Genomic DNA, 23,633 nt, shown 5'->3' with positions numbered 1-23,633 from the left:
TAAGAAAATACAGAGAAAATGCGACTCTGAACAACCATGGAAGACCTGGTAGACACCAAAACTGCCTCCTATCAGATAAACAGGACTTAAAGCTTTCATTTTTGAGAGAGAGGAGAAAATCAAGCTGCTTCAGATCTGAAAACATCCACAGGTGTTTCTGTCCATCCTTCCCCTGTGAGAAGACAACTCAGTGCTATGGGTCTGAAAGGATGTGTAGCTGTCAAGAAGAACCTCACTGAGAAAAGAAAACAAAAGGAGTCCAAAATTCAACGTCACTGAAAGTGTTTGGGATATTGGGAAGTCTAAAATGCAACCAACTTCTAAGACTGAACTTGGAGGTGGGGGACAAACATCCCTACAGATTTCTTTGAAAAGCTGAAAGTGAGTCTCCTAAAAAGAATGAAAATTGTAATAAAGGAAAAGGGTGGCCACACTAAACACTGAAAAAACTGATATTATATTTAGTTGTTGAGGCTTTTGTTTGATTTTCTGTTAAATACATTTTTCTCCTTTTTCCTGATGTTGAAAAAGGAACAACTTGTCCTAATGACTGTTTTGACTAGAAATTAAATATTTTTACACAGTACTGTACAGAGGTTGAGTTTAAGGTGAGGAAGCTTGTATATTATTAAACAAACAGAAAACAGAAATAGCATATTGTCATCAATGGTTTAGACCAGGCAAACAGCAAACAATTCAGAAGTAGTGGTAGACCACTCATTTCACTGTAACAGGTGAATTTAACAAGAGTTTAACAAGAGCAGGAAGCTTTCTCTATTTGCAGAATGATTCAGTAATCTGACGCTCAGTTAGACCTACATGAGGTAAGACTATAAAGGAGGGGCAGCAGGTTTCAGCAATATTAGCAAGATATTACTTATAACTATCCATCTTCATCAATTAATTAAAAATTATTCAACTCACCGGAACAGGACCCCCATTACCAAAATAAAAAATTGGCTTGGTTGTCTGCTGGTTAAAGCTCAGTTAAAGGTGCTAAAGTGGTTATATAGTAAACAGCAGTGGTTTTAGCTCTATAATATTATCTATTATCCTGCTGTTGCTTTAAACGTCTCTCACTTGGTAGAGTAATAGGAGCAGGTGAGAAGAAAAGCTGAGCTCCACAGCCAGACTGAAGAGTTTCCCTCAGCTCAGTGCCAAAGCCATGTGATGTCCACTCCCTCACCACTTTATTAGGTACTATGTATCTACACTCATTGTCTATTCATCAAGTCAACAAATGACACAGAGAAACAGATGGACTACAAGCTGTAACTGTAGAACTACAAAGTGCTCCTATATCGGAAGTGGATCTGATAACATGGACAATCGGTGTAGATGCAAGGTAGGTGTACCTAATAAAGTGACCAGAGAGTGTATATATGTACATATGGATTAAGGTCAGGAAACGGGATTATTTTAAAAAGAGAGATATGCCATATTAGCATCATTGGCAGAAATGATAGAAGTAGCTCGTTCTTTCATTGGAGGAATTCAGCAGACGTTTCTGGATTAATCTGCAACCCTTTGCATGATTCCAGAAACACCCTGCTTCTCTAGGTTTGAGCTGAGCTAAGTCTGGAAACCTTTAGCCTGGCTGTGGTATGTGTTCTTCAGTGATGATCTCACGGGGCTGGGTGTGGTCACCACATTTTGACATCCAGTAACTGCAGGTCCCCCATAATCTCCAGCTCATTCACACGCTTCAGGTCCTGCACACGGTGTTTGTAACCGAACTGATGGACCCCGTTCACTGCCACCTTAAACTCCTGCGCCTCACACAGGATGATCATCTGAAAGACAACAGGAGAATTTACCGGTTAGATCAGTGGTTCTGAATCCTGGTCCTGCAGTACTGCCCTGCATATTGTAGAGTTTGCCTACTCCCGAAACACCTGATCCAACTAATGAACTAAAATTAGTACACTAAAATTAAAAAACCCTTCCTTTAATGGATTTTGCCACCAATGATGTCACAAAGAACATCTCTCACACTGTCCCTCACAGACACCACATACGCACTCACTACACACTGCATATGAATATACACACACACACACCCACACACCCACATCCACTAGCAACCACCTGGGATACCATAGCAATGGCCTAGCAACACCTTAGCAATGACCTAGGACACCATAATAACAGCCTAACACCTTAATAACTACCTGGGATACCATAGCAACGACTTAGCAACGCCTTCGCAATGACCTAGGATACCATAATAACAGCATAACACCTTAATAACCACCTGGAATACCATAGCAACAGCTTAGCAACATCTTAGAAACTACCTAACAACTATCAAGCATCTCCCTATAAAGCTGGAATACCACAGCAACTACCTGGGATTACTATATAAACCCAATTAAGTTATCAAAAATGATTAGTGTTCTGCAGCTGCTTTAACATTTGAAGTGTTATTAGCTTTGTTTGCTTTGTCAAGCCAACTTAAAGTTCCTCCTACACCTTTTTTCCCTTTCCAGTTAATATTATTATTCTGAAGTACGATTCCTGAACTAGCCTTTTACTTTTTGCCTAAAACACAATTTCCATAAATGGAGTTGAGCAGCTAAAAAATATTTAGTGTCTGAAATTTGCTTCTTCAGTTTTTGCTTAGTTTTAATGTGCTAATGTAGTTCATAAGTTATGGAAGCTCACAGCCCACCAGTTAGCTTAGGTTTCTGACAGTGCATGGCCTACTGTTATAAAAAAGGACAAAAGTGTGGACTTCAGGCTAAAAACGACTACAGCTACGACTTTATCTACGTAATAGACTTGCTTATGTCATTTCTGACACTGTATGACAGACGTCTATTTGAGATTACTTAACACAGTCACAGGCATGTGTGTGAGAGTTTAGTCATGCAGTTGGCACAGTGCTATTTGGTGAGGTTTAAGCTTCCATTACTCGTTAGCTACATTAGCCTTTTAGTTCCAGTGCAAGACTAAAGAAGAAAACTTCAAAACACCAAACATGTCCTGCTTGACTACATTTAGGTTAAGTAGGAAAAATGTTTTAAATCATTTTTCACTGTAATATTATTTTAACACTTTTGTGCGGAGAGGCTATGCGCTGTTGCTGTGCTGTTGCTATCATTTTCTGGATTGTTATCTTAAGATCACAAGATAATTAACTCATTATCTCAAAATAACAATCCAGAAAATTATAACTACCTCATGGCCTCTCCAGACTTCCATACTTTTGCTCTTGTTTGTAAAACAAAAAAATTATTTCCACATAAAAAGGACGCCTGATCACACATTGGTTACTGGTATTGTCTATGCTTGTAGCTGTTGGATGTGATAGGGTCTGATACCAGTACCTCAAAGTATTCCCCTGGTACGAAGGGGAAAGTGGCCAGGTCGTGTTCCTCTGGACCCCAGCACTCTGATAGGTACGAGTTACGAACAAACATTCCAGCTTTGAGTCGAGGGTTCAGGTGCAGCGCGAGATCCTCAGAGTTCTTAACGCGCAGGTTTACAAAGAAACTATGAACAGAAAGAAAAACAGCAAAACAAACCAGCAACTCAGGGGACTTTAATGATATGAGGCAAGTATTGCTGTTTATGTATATTTTATGCCCATACAGAGTAAATATATCATCACTGTCACTGTAAAGAGAAACTGCTGTGCTCAAAATATATAAAAACAAAAACGACAAAAATGGGGAAGCCAATAGTGACGATATTTGGTCCACTTACAACACTGTAATATCATACAAAGATATCTATGATATCTATATCATTATTATGTAATTGGTTATTATTATTATTATTATTTTATTATTATTATTTTTTATTATTATTATTATTATCATACCTGTGTGAAAAGGAGCTGACTTGACCTTTGATTGTAATGGTTTGTCCTGGACCCAAGCCCTTCACGAGCTTTCTCCTAAAAGGAAGACTCTAAAAAGAAACATGCACAAAACTTCATGTTAAAGACAGTAATCAATACTTATAAAAGTGTTTTTATTGTGATAAAATACTTTTTTATTGTGGCAGCTGTACAAATTTTTTTATATCAGTTGTGCTATCCATTTTTATCTCGGCATGGCCGTCTTTGTAAAAAGGTGTGAACTGAGACCAAAATCAGCTTATCCAGATGTTCTCAATCAAAAATAACAAGGCACCATTTTGACAGTAGAGGTGGACAAGCTGAACTGAAATTGATATCACAATAGGTTCTACTATCTGGACAAAATATTATAATACAAATGATAATTAGAATCATAGTAATAAAAATGGTTCTTTTTTAACTTGATAAAACTAAACATGGTGAGAGTTTGTAACTGAAACTCTTTCTTTCTTTCTTTCTTTCCAAATGCTAAGGTTAGCTTTAGCTGACCTTCAGCTAACACAGGGCAGCAACATAAAGTTATCCACAATATGGTGAAATCCATAACTACACCAGTACACCTCCTTCATATAACAAATCATTGTCGCATGATTAAGGGGGTAGTATCTAGTGATTTTGGTGTCTCTTTTTTATTATTACTTTTTACTGTTTTTCCATTCTTCATTATCTTTTTACTCTTCCTTCTCTGTTGTTGCATCTTCCTCTGTTTTTATCTTTGTCTGTTGCTTTTACTATAAAGCACCTTGAGCTGCATTTAATGTATGAAAGGTGCTATAAAAATAATAATAATAATTATTATTATTATTATTTCCTTAGTTACATGTACTCATGGAAAAATATGCTAGACTAGTACTTTTCCACTTTGTAGCTGACCACAGCACTGACTTTGGAGCTTCAGCGTTTTATTTCATACCAAATTTATCCTAAAAAGAGAATAGTGCTTGACAAAGTTCCCATGTTGATATATGCTGGATGTATTAGGAAATTCTACTCAGTATTTAAGTAGTCTTTGGACCTGATACTGTGCTTTAATGTAATAAATATTCCACTGTAGTTCCAATACTTTAATTTGAGTGTGGTTTTTGACTATTCTGTCCATCTCTGGACACTGATGTCATATACACACTTATGTCTTACGCAGACATTTGAACACTCTTGGTGAAAAAACATGTTTTTTTGATTTTCTAAGTGAAAATAAGTAAAAACATCCCCTACACACATTTAAACGTACAATTACAGTTTATTTGCTGAATATTGCAAGTACATAAAATATAGAATAAGGCATACACAAAAGATTGGGCACATGCTAAGTTTAGGTTTTGCTAAGCTATGTTTTATTTTTTTCCAATGCATTAAATTTAAATGAATGCAAATAATAATAATAATAATAATAATAACAACAATAATAATAATAATAATAAACAGAAATTACACACTACAAATGCAGAAAAACTGCCATACTTAAGGGTGTTTTCTGTATGTTTTAACTTATTTTCACTTAGAAAATCAATAAAACAGGTAAATTGACCTGGGGTGCCCAAACTTGTGCATAAGATGGTATAGGCTGCTCTACAATCTCTAAGCATAAGGTGTACTCACCATATCTTCAGATTCTGACAGCACGGCCTGTAGGACAAAAGAGGGCACGGAGAGCATGTTAAAGTGTTGATCTTATTTCAGGGTTCATAGCTGTCAGTCTCTTCAGCAGAAAGACTTTTCTAAGACAGCACTCCTATCAGTGGGTTCCATTTATCCATGCTCTGCACATTTAGATGTTTTCACTGCTTTTCCACACCTCCCAAACAAAAACACTGAGAGAGCATCTTCCATCATTCTCCTTTAAGTTTCTGCTGTTTGAGTTAAAGAACTTTGGTAAATGAGAACACAGAATATCTGTAAGCAAAGCACTGTTTACGCCCTTTTTCTTTAGCAATTTTGATGCAATTTTTCTGATGAAAATGAAAAACTGGAACTAGACTTTCATCTTCATAAGGTGAGTAAGCAAGTCAACATTTATAAAAGTGCTTTATTGTGATTAAATGCTTTTTTATTGTGACAGCTGTACATGATTTTTGATAGCAGATGTGCTGTTTATTTTTATCTCCACATGGCCATCTTTGTGGAGAGATGTGAACTGTTTTCAGAGCAGGGGGTTCTCGCCCCTCTCTTTTCCCTCATTGCTCACTAGCAGCTCAATGCAGTGTCACAACATTTCACACACAGAGAGACAACAGAGTCCTAGCTTATCACTCTCAGTCACAAGGACGATTACTTTACTGGAGAAAAACTGGAAAGACTATTTTATTGGATTATATTCCTTAAAAATATCAAAATCGGACATTGGAATTTATGGATCCCTTAAATCAGAAGTTAACAACAATTGTTATTGGTCAGAACCCATTAGCTAAAACAAAACAAAGATGTGCAGAGCAGGACTAGGCTGTGGAACCACTTATACATTACTTTAACATTTGAGATTTACATTTGGACAAAAGTTAAAGGGTTGAAAAGAAATACATGCAGAATGTGCACACAGACAAACACAACAAACAATTCCACTTACATTGGCTTGTGAGCCTGAACTCTTCACATCAACCGGAGAAACATCAGAACTCTGAAATTAAAAAAAAATAAATTAATAATAATAAAAAAAATAAAAAAAAATCAATGAATCAATGTAGTTTTAAGTTGGATAAAACTAGTTCAACTGTTTGTTACCACACGAAGTAAATTTTTAAGTAGATCTGATGAGCCACTTTTTACAGTTTACATGTGGATTTTGATTGGCTCTTGGCTAGGACACCAGTGAAAACAATTCAGTGTTAAAAAGACACCAGTGCACTAATCACTGCCACTGTGACTTTATTAATAGCTCTTATTGACCGTGCTGCACATTTTGCATGGTGAAGTTTTATTAATATACACTGTAAAAAGTTTTACAGTGTAAAAAAAATTACTGTTTTTGTTTTTGTTTTTATTAGAGGATCATGACGACAGGTACTCACTGTGCTGGGAATGAAGCCGATGGCCTGAATGTGAACCTTCCCTGATATTGCCAGTGTGTCCACTTTGCCCAGATCTAATCTGTGTTTGTACTCCAGCACATGTGTGCCATTCACTGCCACCTGCAGGTAAGAAGGAAAAACAGCAACTGAAAAAAGTGATGCAGTTTCAGACAGCCAATAGAATTAAAACACATGACAGATTGGGCCCAACATCTTAAATTCAGCAAATAAACTGCAAAGCTAATTTATTAGTTTTTTAATTTTTGCTTGTTTTTTTAACAATTATTTAACAATATTCTCACCTTGAACACATCCTTTTCAACCAGCACAATGATCTCAAAACCTGCTCCTTTCCCAAAAGGCATCTGATAGTGGATCTCCTCTTTGCCCCACCGCTCATGCTGCAGCGTGTTACAGACGATGAGGCACTTCTTAAAGCGAGGGTTAAAGTGGAAAGCCACGTCCGCTCTGGGTTTAGTACTGCTGCCACATGTGAAGTCAACCTGAAACCTGCAACACAGGAGTTTAGCTCCTGAACCTTCATGTTACATCAGAGACAAAATAAAAAAATAAAATGTTCTGTGATTAAACTCTATTCATAACTGGATAAAACTGTTGCTAATAATTCCAACTGTATATTGATAAACTTATATATGAGCACCACTCACCTGTCTGCGTCACTGGGAACGGAACCCTGTATTAGAACCATTTCACCTGGATGGAGTCCCCCCAAGATGGTTACAGCGAGGGGAATCGTCTGAGAAATCAGAAATCATCATAGATCAGTTTCCTATTAATACACACGTACATACATACATAGAATCTTTTAACACTGTGTGAATGTCTGCATAAATGTGACCTAAAACACAATGAGATTCTCATTTAAGTCATAACAATACATAAATCCCGAAAACCCAATAATACAAAGTTGGATGGATGCCCTAACCTTCTCCTGTAAAATTTCTTGATACAATCCAGAACGCATAGCTTAATCAAATGATGGCATGCTGTTCTGGTTTAATAGCAGCAAAACAGACCCAAACCAGAATACTGCCACCACCATGTTTCACAGCTAGGATGAGAATGGTAGAATGCAGACTTTTTGCCAAACATAACAAATCTCGTTTAAGACATAAAGATCTATTGTTGCTTTATTTCTCCACCTAATATTATTTAGTAGTCCTCTGGCTCATTCATGTGGTCTTTGGGAAACTTTAAATAGGTAGCCATGTTCCTTCTGGAGAACAGTGGATTTCTCCATGTGTATCATTCCATTCTGTTCTTGTTTAGTGTTTGCCTGATTATGAACATTGACATTAGCCAGTGTAAGAGAGTCTTATAGATTCTTAGATGTTATTCTGGTGTTCTTTGTGATCTCCCAGAATATTATACACCTTACTCTTGGAGTCATTTTTGTTGGAAGATCACTTCAGAGAAGGGTAACAATGGTGTTGAATTTCCTTCATTTGTACACTATCTGCCTGACAGCGGCATTAATAGTCCTCAGAGGTCCTCAGAAATCTTATTTGCCTGAGACATGGCATGCATTAACAAATGTGTGTAGTAGAGACCAGGCTTTGAGTGTGAAAACTCAGGTGGATGTTTTTTTTTGCCATCCACTTGACTGAACCTCTTAAACCTAATTATCAACTATACCAAAATTATAATTCTAGAGGTTCACACACTTTTGAAATATATAAATGTTGGACCACTTTATTTAATAAATGGATAAAAACTATAGAACTGCTTATGTAAAAATGCACAACACTAAAGGGTTCACAAAGTTTCAAGCAGCACTGTGTATACATATGTGTATGTAGATAAACATAAAAGACCTTTTATGCTACATTATAAAGCTGTGATTTAATCCATTTGGTCCATTTTTGGCAACGTTAAATAAGTTCTGCTTTACACATTTTCCACATTTAATATCCTAGACAGCACACATTTGTGTTCTCCCTGCATCAGAATCACTTCATTAGTTAATCATCAACTCCTTCAGGAGCTGAGTCAGCTGTTAGAGCAGAAAAACCATGTGATACATTACATCACATGATGACCAATATCATCAGTATTTAATAAACAAAGACAGACTGGTGTTTCATAGACCTGCTTAACTGGATTAAATGTGGTGTAGTGCAGTGTGTGAAATATTCAATAAAAATCATCACATTTACAGTTCTTGATGGAATCATTTAGATGTGCCACCACGGGATTTTTTGTCTGTTCTGACTTATCACACCTCAAAACATTTTTTAAAAAATTTACCATATTGCCCAACACTAACTACAGGAGGAAAAGGCAGAATTTCTCAGTAAGCTGGAAAAGTCCCTAAATGAGAGCTGCTCAGTAGGAAAGTCAAGCCAAGCTTGATTTTTGGTTTAAAGGGGAATGCCACTGACTTTAAAAAAAAAAAAAGCTATTTTTTTCACTATTCTAGTGAAAAATCACCGAGTCAGTTCACAATGGTGGTGATAGGAACCAGACACCCAACTCTAAAAGCTCCCTTTACAGAAATGAATTACATGAAATGGTTAGATATATGCTGCCTGATGTCTGACACATTGCTTTATGATAATTTTGTGATAATGTTTTAGCTTTAAATGTATTTGAATCCATTCATGGTGGAGGGATAAATGCAGGGCATTGATAAGACAAAATATTCCCCAAAGAAACACATTTTGTCCTGGTTTTCCACTATTTTACCATCATCAACAGTATAGATACAACCATTTCAAAAAAGTTGGAACACTGTGCAAAATATAAATAAAAACAATGAAACAATGTGCAAATCATTTAAACTCTATATTTAACTGAAAGCAGTACAAAAAGCATTAAATGCTGAAACTGAGAAATTTTATAGTTTTTTGAAAAATATATGCACATTTTAAATCTGATGCCAGCAATGCGTTACAAAAACCTGCGTATATCGTTCAGCATTAATGGCACCTTCACAGATATGCAAGTCACCCATGCCATGTGCACTAATGCACCCCCATATCATCATGAGTACTGGCTTTTGAACTGTGCGCTGATAACAAGCCTGATGGTCACTTTATTTAATAGCCCGAAGGATGCGACATCTATGATTCCCAAAAAGAATGAGCTCAGGCCCAGAGAATGCAGTGGAGTTTCTGGATCCGGCTTATATATAGTTCTTCTTTGCATGGCAGAGTTTTAAGCTGCATTTGTGGATGCAGTGATGAACTGTTTTCTCAGACAGTAGTTTTCAGAAGAGTCCATGCAGTGATTTCCACTACAGAATCACATCTGTTTTTAACACAGGGCCACCCGACGGCCCGAAGATCACAGCCCAAGTTCTTTGCTATTTTATGTTAAGAAACGTTATTTCTGAATTGTTGCACTATTTGCTCGTGCAGTATTTCACAGAGTGGCGAACTCCTCCTTATCTTTACTTCTGAAAGACTCGGCCTCTCTGAGATGCTCTTTTTATAACCAGAACATTTCTGACCTGTTGCCAATCAACCTAATTAGTTGTGAAACATTCCACAGGGTTTTTTCTGAAACATGTTGTTGGCATCAAATTCAAAATGGGCATATATTTAAAAAAAAAAATTCTCAGTTTCAACATTTGATATGTTGCCTTTGCACTATTTTCAAATAAATGATAAATGATTTTGCACATTAATACATCGTGTTTTTATTTACATTATGCACAGCATTGCAATATGTTTGGAAACGGGGTTGTAAAAAATCAGAAGACACATGTAGGTTTCCTGGTGGTTTCGCATAGTAAGTAAAATGACTATATTACTGCAACCCCTGGTTCCTATCACCACCACTGTAAAAAAAAATCTGAGTCTGTAAGTTTCTCTACAATTAACCATTTCACACCAAACCACTCTGAATGATTCTGTTTACATCTCAACGACTGAATTATTCAGTAATTTTGAAAACTAGGTGGAATTCTCCTTTAAGTTATCTGGCTGACTGCGTTGTGAAATCCACCACAGGAAAGTTAAGAAACAGTGCTACAGAGAGATCAGCCGCAAGAAATACAACTCAGGCCTAATTCAGTGGAGGCCTAACTCCAGACCTGTACTCCAGTTGCACGTGAGTTTCCTGCAAATGAGTCATATCACTGGCTAATGATCAGGTCTTGCTGGAGCTGGATCAAGTCTGTCAAAGCCTGAATATTAGATAGATAAGCTCTAAAGACTGTGTGTACGTATACTCTATGAACAGAGCAGGAACACATGGAACTATGCAGTAGTGCGAAGCACTTCAACAACAAGAAATACAAGACTGTCTTGTTAGTTAAACCCTATCAGCTGCCTGCCATTAGCAGTTTGGACCAGGATTCCTGGGTCGATATGGCGAGTTGAAGAACGAAAAGACGCCAACCAGCCGTGTAGCTACTGTAGAACTGTTCACAACCGAAAACAAAAGCGACGAAATGTTGGTGGAACCATAACTATCAGTTAGTGGGTCAGTTATGATAAACAGAGTCTCTCACCGGGTTCAGCACAGTCTGCTTCGGCTTTTTCACTGACATGTCGACGCGATTTTCCAAACAGCTTCTGCTCTGTGTCTATGTACCCAGTACAAAATACTATTTAACGCTATTACTGATATTATTTATTATTTCACCCTCCAGAAAAACTTAGATCCCCTCCGCAACACTTTCTCCTTCCTTGTTGGTGATCGCCGCTGTTTATCGAAGCGACCAATCACAGGACAGGCTCTCGGTGACCTCATCAAGCCGCGTTCAAGACCGCCGCGCTATTTCCTTTAATAATTTACATTATTGACATTATTTAATTTTTTATTTAATCATTGAATATTTGGACATATAACAGCGATAAAGACATAAATCGTCACATTACACTGTTATAAGTTCGGACCAAAGGTAGATAGATAGATAGATAGATTTCTTACTTCTTTCTTATTGCAGAAGGTAGATAAAGATTTTAAGTAACACTCCACTTTGATAAAGTGACCAAATAGGGGTCTACTCTTTTGTACCTTACATTTATAAAGTCTAAAGTGTTTTATATACTTTGCCAACATAGTAATCAGATTACATATATATATATATATATATATATATATATATATATATATATATATATATATATATATTATATGTTTCAACAATTCAAATCAACTATAAATAAAGTCCAAGACAGAGCTACAGGTATTTTGTCATAGTCTTCAAGTGTGGTCACAAAGCCAAAACAGATGAAAAAGGGTTTCTGGCTGTAATTTGCATTATTTATTGGAATTTCGGAGAAAATGAGCTGAGAATTACTCCGCCGAAATCGCTTAGACGCGCTTAGATTTTGAGAGACTGTTCTTGCAAAGCGTTATTTGCACTGAGAACATTATGTTTTGAAGGCAGTGACGATGGGGCACTAAAAGCACCGGTCAGCTGAACCACCAGTATTCACGAACCTGGATAGTTTCTTTTTCGCCGACTTCAACGTTCCACCTTAAACAGAGCCACTTAAACGATGCAGCAGAGACGTTCTGTAACGGGTTGATGCTGAACTATTTAAGGTGGAACTGAGAGTTTGATTAAGAGGCCAACTCAGACCAACTTGAGCTTCTCTGAAAAAAGTGATGTTTTTATTTCGAGTCGTCCATTAGTGATTATTTTTGCTTTTCAGACATGGCAGTTTTGGACTCTAAGCGAATGTCACGGTTGAAATGTGTGGCTGTGTGTAGGCGCTCTTGAACCGACCCAGCGTGCTGAGGCTGAGAGTCACGTTACCTAACAAGGAAGCTTCAGCAGTCAAGGCGACTCGTTTTCTGTTTGGCAGCCTGTAGTTACAGAAACGAGCTGCGATGGTTCCACTCGGAGCCCTGCTTCTCCTCCCATGCTGCTTCTGCGTGTGTCTGGCTGAGGTGTATATCCTGGATGACAGTACCGGACTGGGAGAACCTTTGATGGCATTGGGGGCTTGAGTGGAGGAGGGGTAGGTCATGTCTGTTCTGCTCTATTCAGCTCGTCCAGAGTGACAGCTGAGGTGAGAAAGTGTGTTTTTGTCTTTAGGCCACTTCTCGGCTGCTGATCAACTATCAAGAACCGTATAGGAGTCAGATTCTGGATTACCTCTTCAAGGTAGCCTTACAACATCATCACACTTTTTGTCTTTGCCTATGCACTGTTATAGTAAGTATATGCTTGTGTTATACTTGTACTTTCACCCAAGTAGTGTTTTACCAAGAGTACATCCACTTTTACAGAAGTACTGTACTTTGTCCACTCCTGCATTTACAAAAATGGTTCTTTAATACCAGAACCATCCACTGAAAGGTTCTTTAGGGAACCAAAAGTGGTTCTTCTTAGGCAGGGCTGTCCAAAATGCGCCCCCCCCATGACATCACTCCACATATCCCTTTTTGGCACCTTTATTTTTCAGAATGTATGATTAAACCCTTCTTGAGTTGCTGCCTACCCATGATTACCTTTAAGTGACAGCTGTGAGTGCAGTGTTTGCTCTTGCTGTCATTTAATCTTCTGATGACTTTATTCCCAGCCCAACTTTGGAGCTTCACTGCACATTCTTAAAGTGGAAATAGGCGGCGATGCCCAAACCACAGGTGAGGAACTACCAGTCCGTCTGGTATTTACAGTTAATTAAACCTTTTAAAAAAAAAGTGTTGATTTATGCGTGCTAAAATCTTTAGTAAGGAGGATGTAACCTTACAAAACACCCTTGTCGAGTGATGAGTAGTTCTAGAAGTCATATGAATGTCGGGTTGGTCAGGTTGAAGTGTCATTTTATTGTGAGGAGCCTGTGGGCCTTATCAAGTAAAAACAACTGTCATCTTTCAGCAGGTGATCAAATCAAAGGTTAAGGTTATATGCTGATGTAGCTTCTTTAGTACAGAGTATCAGCAAACACAACAGGAGAGTGCTGTGACAGCCTATTAAGACAATAAATGGCCTTCTCTCTTAAAAAGGGGGTTCTTCAAGGGTTCTTTAGTAAAGGTAATGGTTACATATAGAACTGTGACAACTTAAAGAACCCTTTGAATGTTGAAATGGCTCTCTGCAAGGTTAAATGGTTCTTCTCTATGAAGGTAAAGCTGTTATATATAATTCTTTAAATAACATCTTCTTTAAAGAATGGTTCTATCTAGCACCAAAAAGGGTGATACAAGTCAAAGAACCTTTTTTGGTACTGTATAAAACCTTTTTTTGTTAAGAACGTACATTACGGGAAGAATATACTAATCTTTTAATCGGGGTGCACAGTAAGTATGTACATGTGCTTCGTACTGCACTTAAAGCAGCACTATGTATTATTTTTGCCAAAGCTGAAAGAAGTAGCTTTACAGAGTATAGTGAAAAAAGAACACACTAAAATATGGTGTGTGTGCACCGCTGAGAGTCACACTCTAAAGCCTAAAATAATCATTTAAAAAAAAAAAGAGGTACTGGGATGGATCTGGTGGGAGTTTTTCAGACCACGTCATACATCACACACCCAGGCTCAAAAATAATGTCTGAGTCGATGTTTAGCTCTCCTGCATAGTCAACATTATTCTAAGGAAGATATGATGACAGTAGTACAACATTTGCTCACATCCTTGGAAGATGCAACTTTCACCAAGTTTTGACTTAGTTCTTTTTGAAAACTCATTCAGTGCATTTGCAAAAGTCAGATTAATCTGTTTGTGGGGGTCCAAAGCACAACTGATGTTACAAAACGTTCTTCCACATTTCCACCAGAGAGGTCTCCAAATCCCCAGATCCTACAAAGTGTTGCTTTTGGTACTGTATTAGGTATCTGTACTTTATTAATTTCCATTTTTGGGGCTTCTTTGAGACCTCTTTTAGAACCATTTTTTGGGACTACTTTTTCACTACTTTTTTTCACAAATGTGTCATTACTCTTTGCTCTGAAGTGAGAGAAAACTGGATTTTCTAAATCATCCAAAACAATATGATGACTTTCAGATTGAAGTAAAAAATAATGCACCTTTTACTAAACCCCTCCTCTCTATCTTAGCAACTGTTACTAGGCCCTAGCACATCTGACAAGCTTTCAGAATTAAATGAAATGTTGCAGTGTTGTGTGGGGTATTTTAAAATCACAAAAGTTTGGATGGGGAGTAAAATTTTGCCCATTTCCCAAACTGAGGACACATACGGAAAAGTATAAAATCTGGATTAAACAGTGTGGAACACTGTGTTATCACTCAAACTCATCAAAAATCTCAGAGAACACTCCTCCACCGAGGTAGAGGTTGAGTTAACTAACTGTAGCAGTGTCACTGAGTTTGACCTAAATAATGCAAATCAGAATACAAATGATATTTGTCATATTTAAAATTATGTTTGGCTAAATGTCTATATATTGTAACAAAGCAAAAACAAAACCGACTGCCAGTGGTGCCCTAGCAGTATTACCACAGTCCACAGCCCACACATTTAAAACCACTGGTCTAAGTGTTGGCCTTGTCACTGGGAGATCACAAGTTTGATTCCCGGTGATGTCAGAGCCAAATCCTAGTTTGTGTAGATATGCTGAGTGCATAATAATGTGCAGTCTGTAGTGTCTGTACAAAATTATGGACAGACACATACAGTCTTGCGCAAAAGTTTGGGCAACCCTGGTTAAGTGACGTTTTAGTAATTTCACAAGTGAAAATAAGTAAACACATCCTCTACAAAGAACACACTGCTGCACATTTTAATGCACAATTACTGTTTATTTGCTGAGTTTAACATATTGGGGAGAAAAAAACATTTCCTGTGTAAAAGTTACGTTACATTTAATGTGTTATGTTTCATTTTTTCCTAAATATTAAACAGCAAAAAAACAGAAAGTGTGCACTGAAATCTGCAGAGAAACACCGTATTTAAGTAGAGGACATATTAACTTATTTTCATTTAGAAAATCAACATATAATTTGTTTGGGGAGGGGTCAGACTTTTGCATACAACTATATAAGTGCAGTATTTTGTATAACTTTGATGAGATTTGGACTAATAAACCAAATAATCAGTGTGAATTTATTTTCTATTGCAGATGGTACAGAACCTTCGCATATGCATGTTGAGAAGGAAGAGAATTTTTTCCGTGGTTACGAGTGGTGGCTTATGAAAGAAGCCAAGAAGAGGAACCCAAACATCACTCTCATTGGTCAGATTTTAATAAGAATGTGAATGATTTATGAAGGAAACCTTAGTCAAATATATATCATGGAACTTGCTGATGTAACACCAAATCTCATGATCTTTATTGAAGGTCTTCCCTGGGCATTCCCAGGATGGATAGGTCACGGGACCAACTGGCCATACACCTTTCCAGATGTTACTGCTAAATATGTTGTGTCTTGGGTCATTGGAGCGAAACAATATCATGACCTTGATATTGATTACATAGGGGTGATTACAGTTCTGTTCTTCTATAATGTGTTTCTCTACAGTGTCAGACTTGTATTTTAACTGTCTTTTTAATATGTTCTTTAGATATGGAATGAAAAGCAATTTGATGTAAAGTACATCAAGGTAAGATATTGAAGTATTATTTTATCAGGAAATAGCAAATACAACGGAACTGGTCAGTATTAAAGTTTTACATTGTTTATGTTCTCTTTTTTTTTCAAACCTTTTTTTTTTGTTTATGTTCTCTTTTATGGTTTGTGCTGCATCCAGGTGCTTCGAGGCATGCTAGACAGAGTCGGTTTAGCAAATGTGGGCATTATAGCTGCAGATGGGAACTGGGACATTTCAAAAGCGCTGCTGCTTGATCCACATCTCAGTGATGCTGTCGAAGTGATAGGGTAAGATATAAAACACCAAACAATTATACTGACAAACAATTATATTGACTTATTGTAAGGATTAAGGATGGACATTGGAATTGGATGGATATCGCAATGGCCAAAATGCACCAACGATGTCAGTGCCACATTATAAAAACTTTATTTTTTAAATTGATTCATTAAATTAACACATACTCACACAACCAAACTTAAATATTGTGTTTCCAGCAGATTTTAGTGCACAGTTTCTCTGCATTTACAGCATTTAACATAATAACACAACAAAAAAAACTTACAATATAAAAGGTGCTATAACTTTTGCACAGGCTGTATTTTATGTGGTTTTCTCAATTTGTTAAATTCATTAAATAAACAGTAATTGTACATTAAAATCTGCAAAAGTGTGTTCTATGTAGAGGATCTGTTAACATTGTGTTATTTTCACTGTAATTTGACCAGGGGTGCCCAAACTTTTGCAAATGACTGTATATAAGAAGGACCATGAGCAAAAATCAGACAACTATTAAAAATAAATAAATAAAATAAAACAATGACATAATGGACTGATATCCAGTACACTACTAGCTAGTTAACTAAAGCTAGTTGCTATACACCTTATGTGCTTAATATACACTGGTTGTTGTTGTTGTTGTTTACAGGCTGTTTATAATTGGTCAAAATCTGTCTTTTTTATTATCCATGCAGCTATTTAGAGTTCTATAAGTTCTTATGATCTCCATATACTCAAAAAAGCAGACTGTGATGTAATTCATTATATAGCGAAGATTCTTTCTCTGGATAGACAAAGCACTTTTTGTAAGTCGCTCTGGATAAGAGCGTCTGCTAAATGATGTAAATGTAAATGTAAATGTAATTTATCACAACAAAAAAATTGTCGCATTTCCCTTTGAGTCCCAGTAAACATTAAGAACTCTATTGTTTTTGCTAGTGTTCACTACCCAGGAACCACTACAGTGAAAGAGGCCCTGCTCACAGGGAAGAGGCTTTGGTCCTCTGAGGATTACAGCACGTTTAATAATGACATTGGTGCAGGCTGTTGGGCTCGTATTCTGAACCAGAACTACGTCAACGGCATGATGACCTCGTGAGTGAAATGCTCTCAAACTGTTCTTGATGGCCTGATTTTCCCCATGACCAATTAGTTATGATAGTCAAATCTTTTAGGACTATTTCCTGGAATCTGATAGCAAGTTATTATGAAGATCTCTCTTTTGGCCGAGATGGTTTGATGACAGCGGAAGAGCCATGGAGTGGGAACTATGTGGTGGAAGCCCCAATATGGATCACTGGTAATCAACATGTGCAACATAAGAATACATGGCCAGATATAACATAACTAATTACATCACAATATGCTTTTTAAATGACAATGCATTGTGATTTATTTCTATGTAATCTTTGTTAAATTTGATGTAACTTTGTTTGTTTCTATATATATATATATATATATATATATATATATATATATATATATATATATATATATATATACCTGTGTGTGTGTGTGTGTGTGTGCGTGTGTGTGTGTGTGTGTGTGTGGATGTGTGTGTGTATATTCTTATTGGACAGCGACTATATATATATATATATATATATATATATATATATATATATATATATATATATTTATATATATATATATACACACACACTATATTGACAAATGTATCGGGACACCCCTACTAATTATTGAGTTCAGGTGTTTCAGCCACACCCATTGCTAACAGGTGTACAGTCTTGCAGTCTTGATAGACAAACACTGGCAGTAGAATGGGTCGTACTGATGAGCTCAGTGACTTTAAACAGTGCACTATCATAGGATGCCACCTCTGCCACAAGTCAGTTTGTGAAATTTCTGTCCTGCTAGATCTGCCCCAGTCAACTGTAAGTGCTATTATTGTGAAATGGAAGCACCTTGGAGCAACAACAGCTCAGCCATGAAGCGGTAGACCACGCAAACCACGAGTGGGGCCGTCAAGTGCTGCAGCGCACAGTGCCTAGCCTCTGTTAAATCACTTACTAACAAGTTCCAAATTGCCTCTGGAAGCAACATCAGCAAAAGAACTGCGCAATAGGAACTTCATGAAATGGGTTTCCATGGCCGAGCAGCTACATACAAGCCTAATATCAAATTGCACAATGCCAAGCGTGGGGGGGAGCAGTGTAAAGCACGCCGCCACTGGACTCTGGAGCAGTGGAAATGCATTCTGTGGATTGATGAATCATGCAGCCTGATGGACGAATCTGGGTTTGGCAAAAGCCAGGAGAAAGTTACCTGCCTGACTGTATTGTGCCAAGTGTGAGGTTTGGTGGAGGAGGGGTAATGTTATGGGGATGTTTTTCAGGGGTTGGCCTAGGACCCTTAGTTCCAGTGAAAAGAAATCTTGACTGGGCCGCACAGAGCAACATCAGTGTCTGACCTCACAAATGCTCTACTGGATGAATGAGTAAAAATTCCCACAGACACTCTCCACAATCTTGTAGAAAGCTTCCTAGAAGAGTGTAAGCTGTTATATCTGCAAGGGGGGACCAACTCTGTTTTAATGTGAATGGATTTAGAATGGGATGCCATAAAAGATCCTGTAGGTGTCCTAATACTTTTGTCCATATAGTGTATATACACTAAAAGTATATTAAATAACAAAAACAAGTGTTGGAATACTCTCTCCTTCCTCAAGACACTGTAATGCTTATGAGATCTGCTCTGTCATGTTTTGCAATATATGCCAAACTGAATGTATGTTTATGGTTTAGCTCACACAACTCAGTTTGCACAGCCGGGCTGGACCTATCTGTCCACTGTGGGGCACCTCACTCAGGGTGGAAGTTATGTGGCATTAACAGACGGCAAAGGCAACCTCACAGTTATCATCGAAACTATGGTGGGTGTTGTTTCTTTTTGCTTTGTCCCGTGAGAAGTCACAAGTTAGAGTGAATCATTTACAGTTTTTGCTCGTTCCTTCCTTTTTCTGCAGACCCACAATCACTCTCAATGCATACGGCCTCCGCTCCCGCCTTACAGCGTTTCGCCTCAGACAGCAACTTTCCAGCTCAAAGGTTCCTTTGTAAGTGCGGCGTCTCTTTTTAATATTGCCAGACAGCTGTTTGGTAACTAGAAGGTATAATTAGATGTTGTACATGATGTCTTTTTTTAGGCTGCGCTCACTGAGCTCCAACAGTGGCACTCGAAATTTGATTTTGAGACCAAAAAAGATGTACTCTTCAAGCACACTGATCCAATTAAGGTGAAGATGACTAATATCGTAAAGTAAAAATAACAAAATATTACAAAATAATATAAAATATGTTTGCATTCTTCATACCTGAAATATCGTAAATTAATTTAATGATGTTATATGATCATCATGCTGAACAGGTCCAAGATGGATATTTTAGCTTGAAATTGGGTGTTGATGAAGTTTACACAATCACAACGGTGTTCAGTGGACAAAAAGGCCAGTACCCTGATCCCCCCGTTTCTGCACCGTTCCCTAAGAAATATTTTGATGACTTTGATGTCCGTAAGTTTCTTTGCAGTTTCTCTGCTCTGTACTCATTTAATTCATGGTAGAATATGGGATTGATTGGGTTACAATTGATTATAAGTAATTACTAGTTGTAAGTAAGTAATTACAGTAATATTTAATAAACTGCTCTTTTTTTGGCCAAAAGAATTGCCCAGTTTTTCTCCTCAGTTTAGTTATTACCAATTCCCACCTGCTAGCTACAGTCATATACAAAAGTTTGAACATCCCTGGTAAAATTTTATGTTTTGGTGACTTTCTGATTGAAAATAAATTCAAGGTGTCCTCTACAGGGAACAAACGTAAATCTGACATTTTCTGCAAATTTTAGTGCATGACTTCTATTTAGTTTAACGTTATGGAAAAAATAAAACATAAAATGTAAACTTTTTGCACAGGCCACATTTTATGTTTTCTTTTTTTTCCCAATATGTTAAATTCAGCAAATAAACAGAAATAGTGAATCAAAATGTGAATAAAAGTGTTTTCTCTGTATAGGAGCTGTGTTTACTACCATTCACTTAGAAAATCAGCAAAATATATAATAACAAAAGTTGGGAACATCTTGTCTGGATAGTTCCTCCAGTCACATTTGTTCATTAAGTGTATAATTCTTGATCATACAAAAATAAGTAAATGTAATCAAATCGTATGATAAAATTTTAAATTTCACAATGTACTGAATTGTTTCTTAAACAATCACAATTTAATCATTGCAAAGTCAGAGATTGACACCCCTATTGTACATCCTTCCTCATCATCTTCCTCGTCTGCTCAGGTAACCCTCCCTTCTCAGAGGCTCCGTATTTTGCTGATCAAACTGGAGTCTTTGAATACTTCACAAACCTCACAGATCCAGGACCGCACGTCTTCACCTTACGCCAGGTCGTCAGCCAGCGGCCAGTTACATGGGCTGATGATGCCGACCAGACCATCAGTGTTATAGGAGACCACAGTTGGTGGGTTCATCACAGCCTCTAAGTGAAGCATTTATTCATGAGCCATTATGTTTAAGCATGGAGTGATGTGATTTTGTGACTTTCATATTTTTCTCATAATAACCAAATTTTTTGTTATACATACTATATGTCCAAAAGTTTGTAGACACCTGCTTTTCTTCTAAAATCGAGGTGGTAGTTTGTCCCCTTTACACTAGATGTTGGAACATTGCTGTGAGGATTTGATTGCAGCAACAGAAGCATTAGTATTGATGTTGGGTGATTTATTTATGGATCACAAATTGAGATTATACAAGCTGTGCAGTTGGACACGTGCATTTTGGACTTTAGTTATTTGCTCCCATTTGGTGGGACTGATTCAGTGCTTTCTCTTTCATCAGGCAAAACCTGACCGTGTCATGTGACATCTATATTGAGACTGTGAATGGAGGTGTTTTCCTTGCAGCTAGGGTGGATCAAGCAGGAGAATCAGTGAGGAAAGCCATGGGTGTCTTTTACTGGGTATTTGGAAACGGCACATACAAAGTGACCAATGACATAGGTGAGTAGCCACTTCCTTCTCACTGATTTCTTACAAACAGTTGCATAAACCCAGATCTCAGTGCGTTATAATAACCTGAAACTGGACTGAGCATGATATCTTCTTGTTTAAGGTGGACAGAAAGTTCTTGCTGAAGGATTATCAGGGACAAGACCAGGTGTTTGGCACACATTAACTCTCACTGTAAAGGTAATAGTTTTATTTTAATAAGACCGCAACTGTATTTTAAACTGTTACATTTTTCTCTGGGACTATATAATTCAACACCTAATCACAATGCATATTAAAAATGATCTATTCAGTTATCACCCACATACACAAAGCACAGGTTCTCTAGATGAATTCGGGGAATTGGTTTCCAGGATATTCTGAATAATGTGTTGTACAAGGTACCAATATTTTTAAGTGTTATGTGGTGGAGTTCCCCAAGGTTCAGTTCTGGGCCCTTTATTATTTAAAGTATTTATACTTCCAGTAGCTGCAGTAATTAATAAATGCACCATTTGCTTTCATTAATATGCAGATAATGTTAAACTGTATCTGTCCACAGCACATGATGCTCACTTGTGCTCCTTGTTTGACTGCATACATGACAAACTTGTGGATGTCACATACTTTTCTGCAACTGAACAAAGATGAAGCAGAGATTAGAAATTAAATGTAGAGAAAGGACTGTGTTATATTTAAACTTCTTGTCTGTGAAGACCAGAATTGCTTCAAGAATCTGGGAGTTAGTTTAAAGAACTGAATATGTAGAGTCTGCAAAACTGCTTACTATAAGCTCTGTAATATCTTAATGTCTGTAGCAGTAGGAACAGTGTCTAGTGAGTAATGTAGAGTGTTTGTGTAAACTAAACTGCTTATCTGGCCCACCCAAGAGCTCTATTACAAATTTACAACAATTCTGGAATCCTACGAAGCACCACACACTACACTGGCTTTTATATCCCCCAGATTGGCAAACTGTATTTTTCAGTGTTGATTTAATCATTTTATTATAACTTGATGAATGATTGTTAGATATGTTCCACCTAGCTCACTCAGGTCATCAAGGTCATCCCAAAAACCCAGATGAAGGGTAGAGAAGTCCTTAAGCTCTGTAATTCTCTCCTAGAAGACATGATACTTGCTAGCACCTAGTATTTTTAAATATTGCTTTAGATTGTCATATTGTTCAGTGGTCTTATTACTTTGTCCTTGGTTTGTTTGTTCATTAGGTTTGTATTGTTTGTTCGTTAGGCTTATATTGTAATTCAGTTTAAATTTTCTGTAAAGACTATTATATAATTTGTTCTTTTTTCCTGAATGTGTCTTTTTATTTGTTATTTTTTTCTTTTTTATTTATTCATTGATATTCCCTCTTCAATCTTCTCCCTATTCTGTGTTCAAACAGGGTGATCATGCCTTCGGGATGCTGAATAGTCATTCTCTATGGAAGAATGTTGTAATACATCAACCAAAGAATGGCTGGGCTGCTATAGGGACTCACTCCTTTGAATTTGCACAGTTTGATAACTTTGTGGTGAATGCGGACTGATCACCAGCTACTTCTAAATACAAACACATCTGAACATCATTTGAACATCATAACACTGTAATGATTTTTATACCTGCTGTAAATTTGAAAGCAAATGCCAAATCAATGTTTACAGGATTTTGAATGAATGAATGAATGAATGAATGTATCTTTGTGTGTGCGTACACGTGTGTATGTGTGTTTGTGTGTGTAATTCTTGATTTTCAAGCTCAATAAACATATGAATGTATATTTTGTATAAGGGATTATAAACATTATGTAATAAAAATCTCATGATTCAGAAAATGTTTTAATTGTATTTACTATTTACACCAAAACTTTTAGAATCTGAATTAAAGGGTTTTTTTGTTTTGATATGAACGATGTCTTTTTCACAGTGGTGATAGGAACTAGGGCTTGCGATAGCTATGACACAAATATAGCTAGGGGTGGGCAAT

The 23,633-nt window shown here is 37.1% G+C and overlaps 2 protein-coding genes across 3 annotated transcripts; one reads left to right on the top strand and one right to left on the bottom strand.

Annotated features, from left to right (window-relative positions):
* Positions 1-679: 679 nt before the first annotated feature.
* lgals8a (galectin 8a) lies at positions 680-11,565 on the bottom strand. 2 transcript variants are annotated; one of them, XR_005007818.1, is made up of 10 exons: positions 11,348-11,565; positions 7,539-7,627; positions 7,173-7,380; positions 6,871-6,990; positions 6,429-6,479; positions 5,465-5,491; positions 3,827-3,915; positions 3,330-3,495; positions 1,582-1,793; positions 680-1,551 (listed from the first exon to the last, which is right to left on the bottom strand). XR_005007818.1 is itself a non-coding variant. In XM_036582143.1 (9 exons), the coding sequence occupies exons 1-9, from the start codon at positions 11,384-11,386 to the stop codon at positions 1,644-1,646; spliced, it is 939 nt and encodes a 312-aa protein (XP_036438036.1). In that variant the 5' UTR covers positions 11,387-11,565; the 3' UTR covers positions 680-1,643. The 2 variants fall into 2 exon arrangements, 1 of the variants encoding a protein (XP_036438036.1); XM_036582143.1 differs by having other exon boundaries at positions 680-1,793.
* Positions 11,566-12,264: 699 nt separating this feature from the next.
* galca (galactosylceramidase a) lies at positions 12,265-23,483 on the top strand. The gene is given in 18 exon segments (XM_036582142.1): positions 12,265-12,763; positions 12,766-12,809; positions 12,887-12,955; positions 13,374-13,437; positions 15,876-15,989; positions 16,095-16,234; positions 16,319-16,357; positions 16,505-16,632; positions 17,564-17,719; positions 17,800-17,924; positions 19,390-19,517; positions 19,611-19,700; positions 19,791-19,880; positions 20,012-20,156; positions 20,938-21,118; positions 21,499-21,659; positions 21,772-21,848; positions 23,053-23,483. Coding segments are annotated over 18 exon segments (1,980 nt in total). The 5' UTR covers positions 12,265-12,678; the 3' UTR covers positions 23,197-23,483.
* Positions 23,484-23,633: the final 150 nt, after the last annotated feature.

The sequence above is a fragment of the Colossoma macropomum genome, unplaced genomic scaffold (assembly GCF_904425465.1).
Source record: "Colossoma macropomum unplaced genomic scaffold, Colossoma_macropomum, whole genome shotgun sequence".
NCBI lineage: Eukaryota > Metazoa > Chordata > Actinopteri > Characiformes > Serrasalmidae > Colossoma > Colossoma macropomum.
The sequence above is the reverse complement of the archived record's forward strand: the minus strand, read 5'-3'. Positions and strand labels throughout refer to the sequence as shown.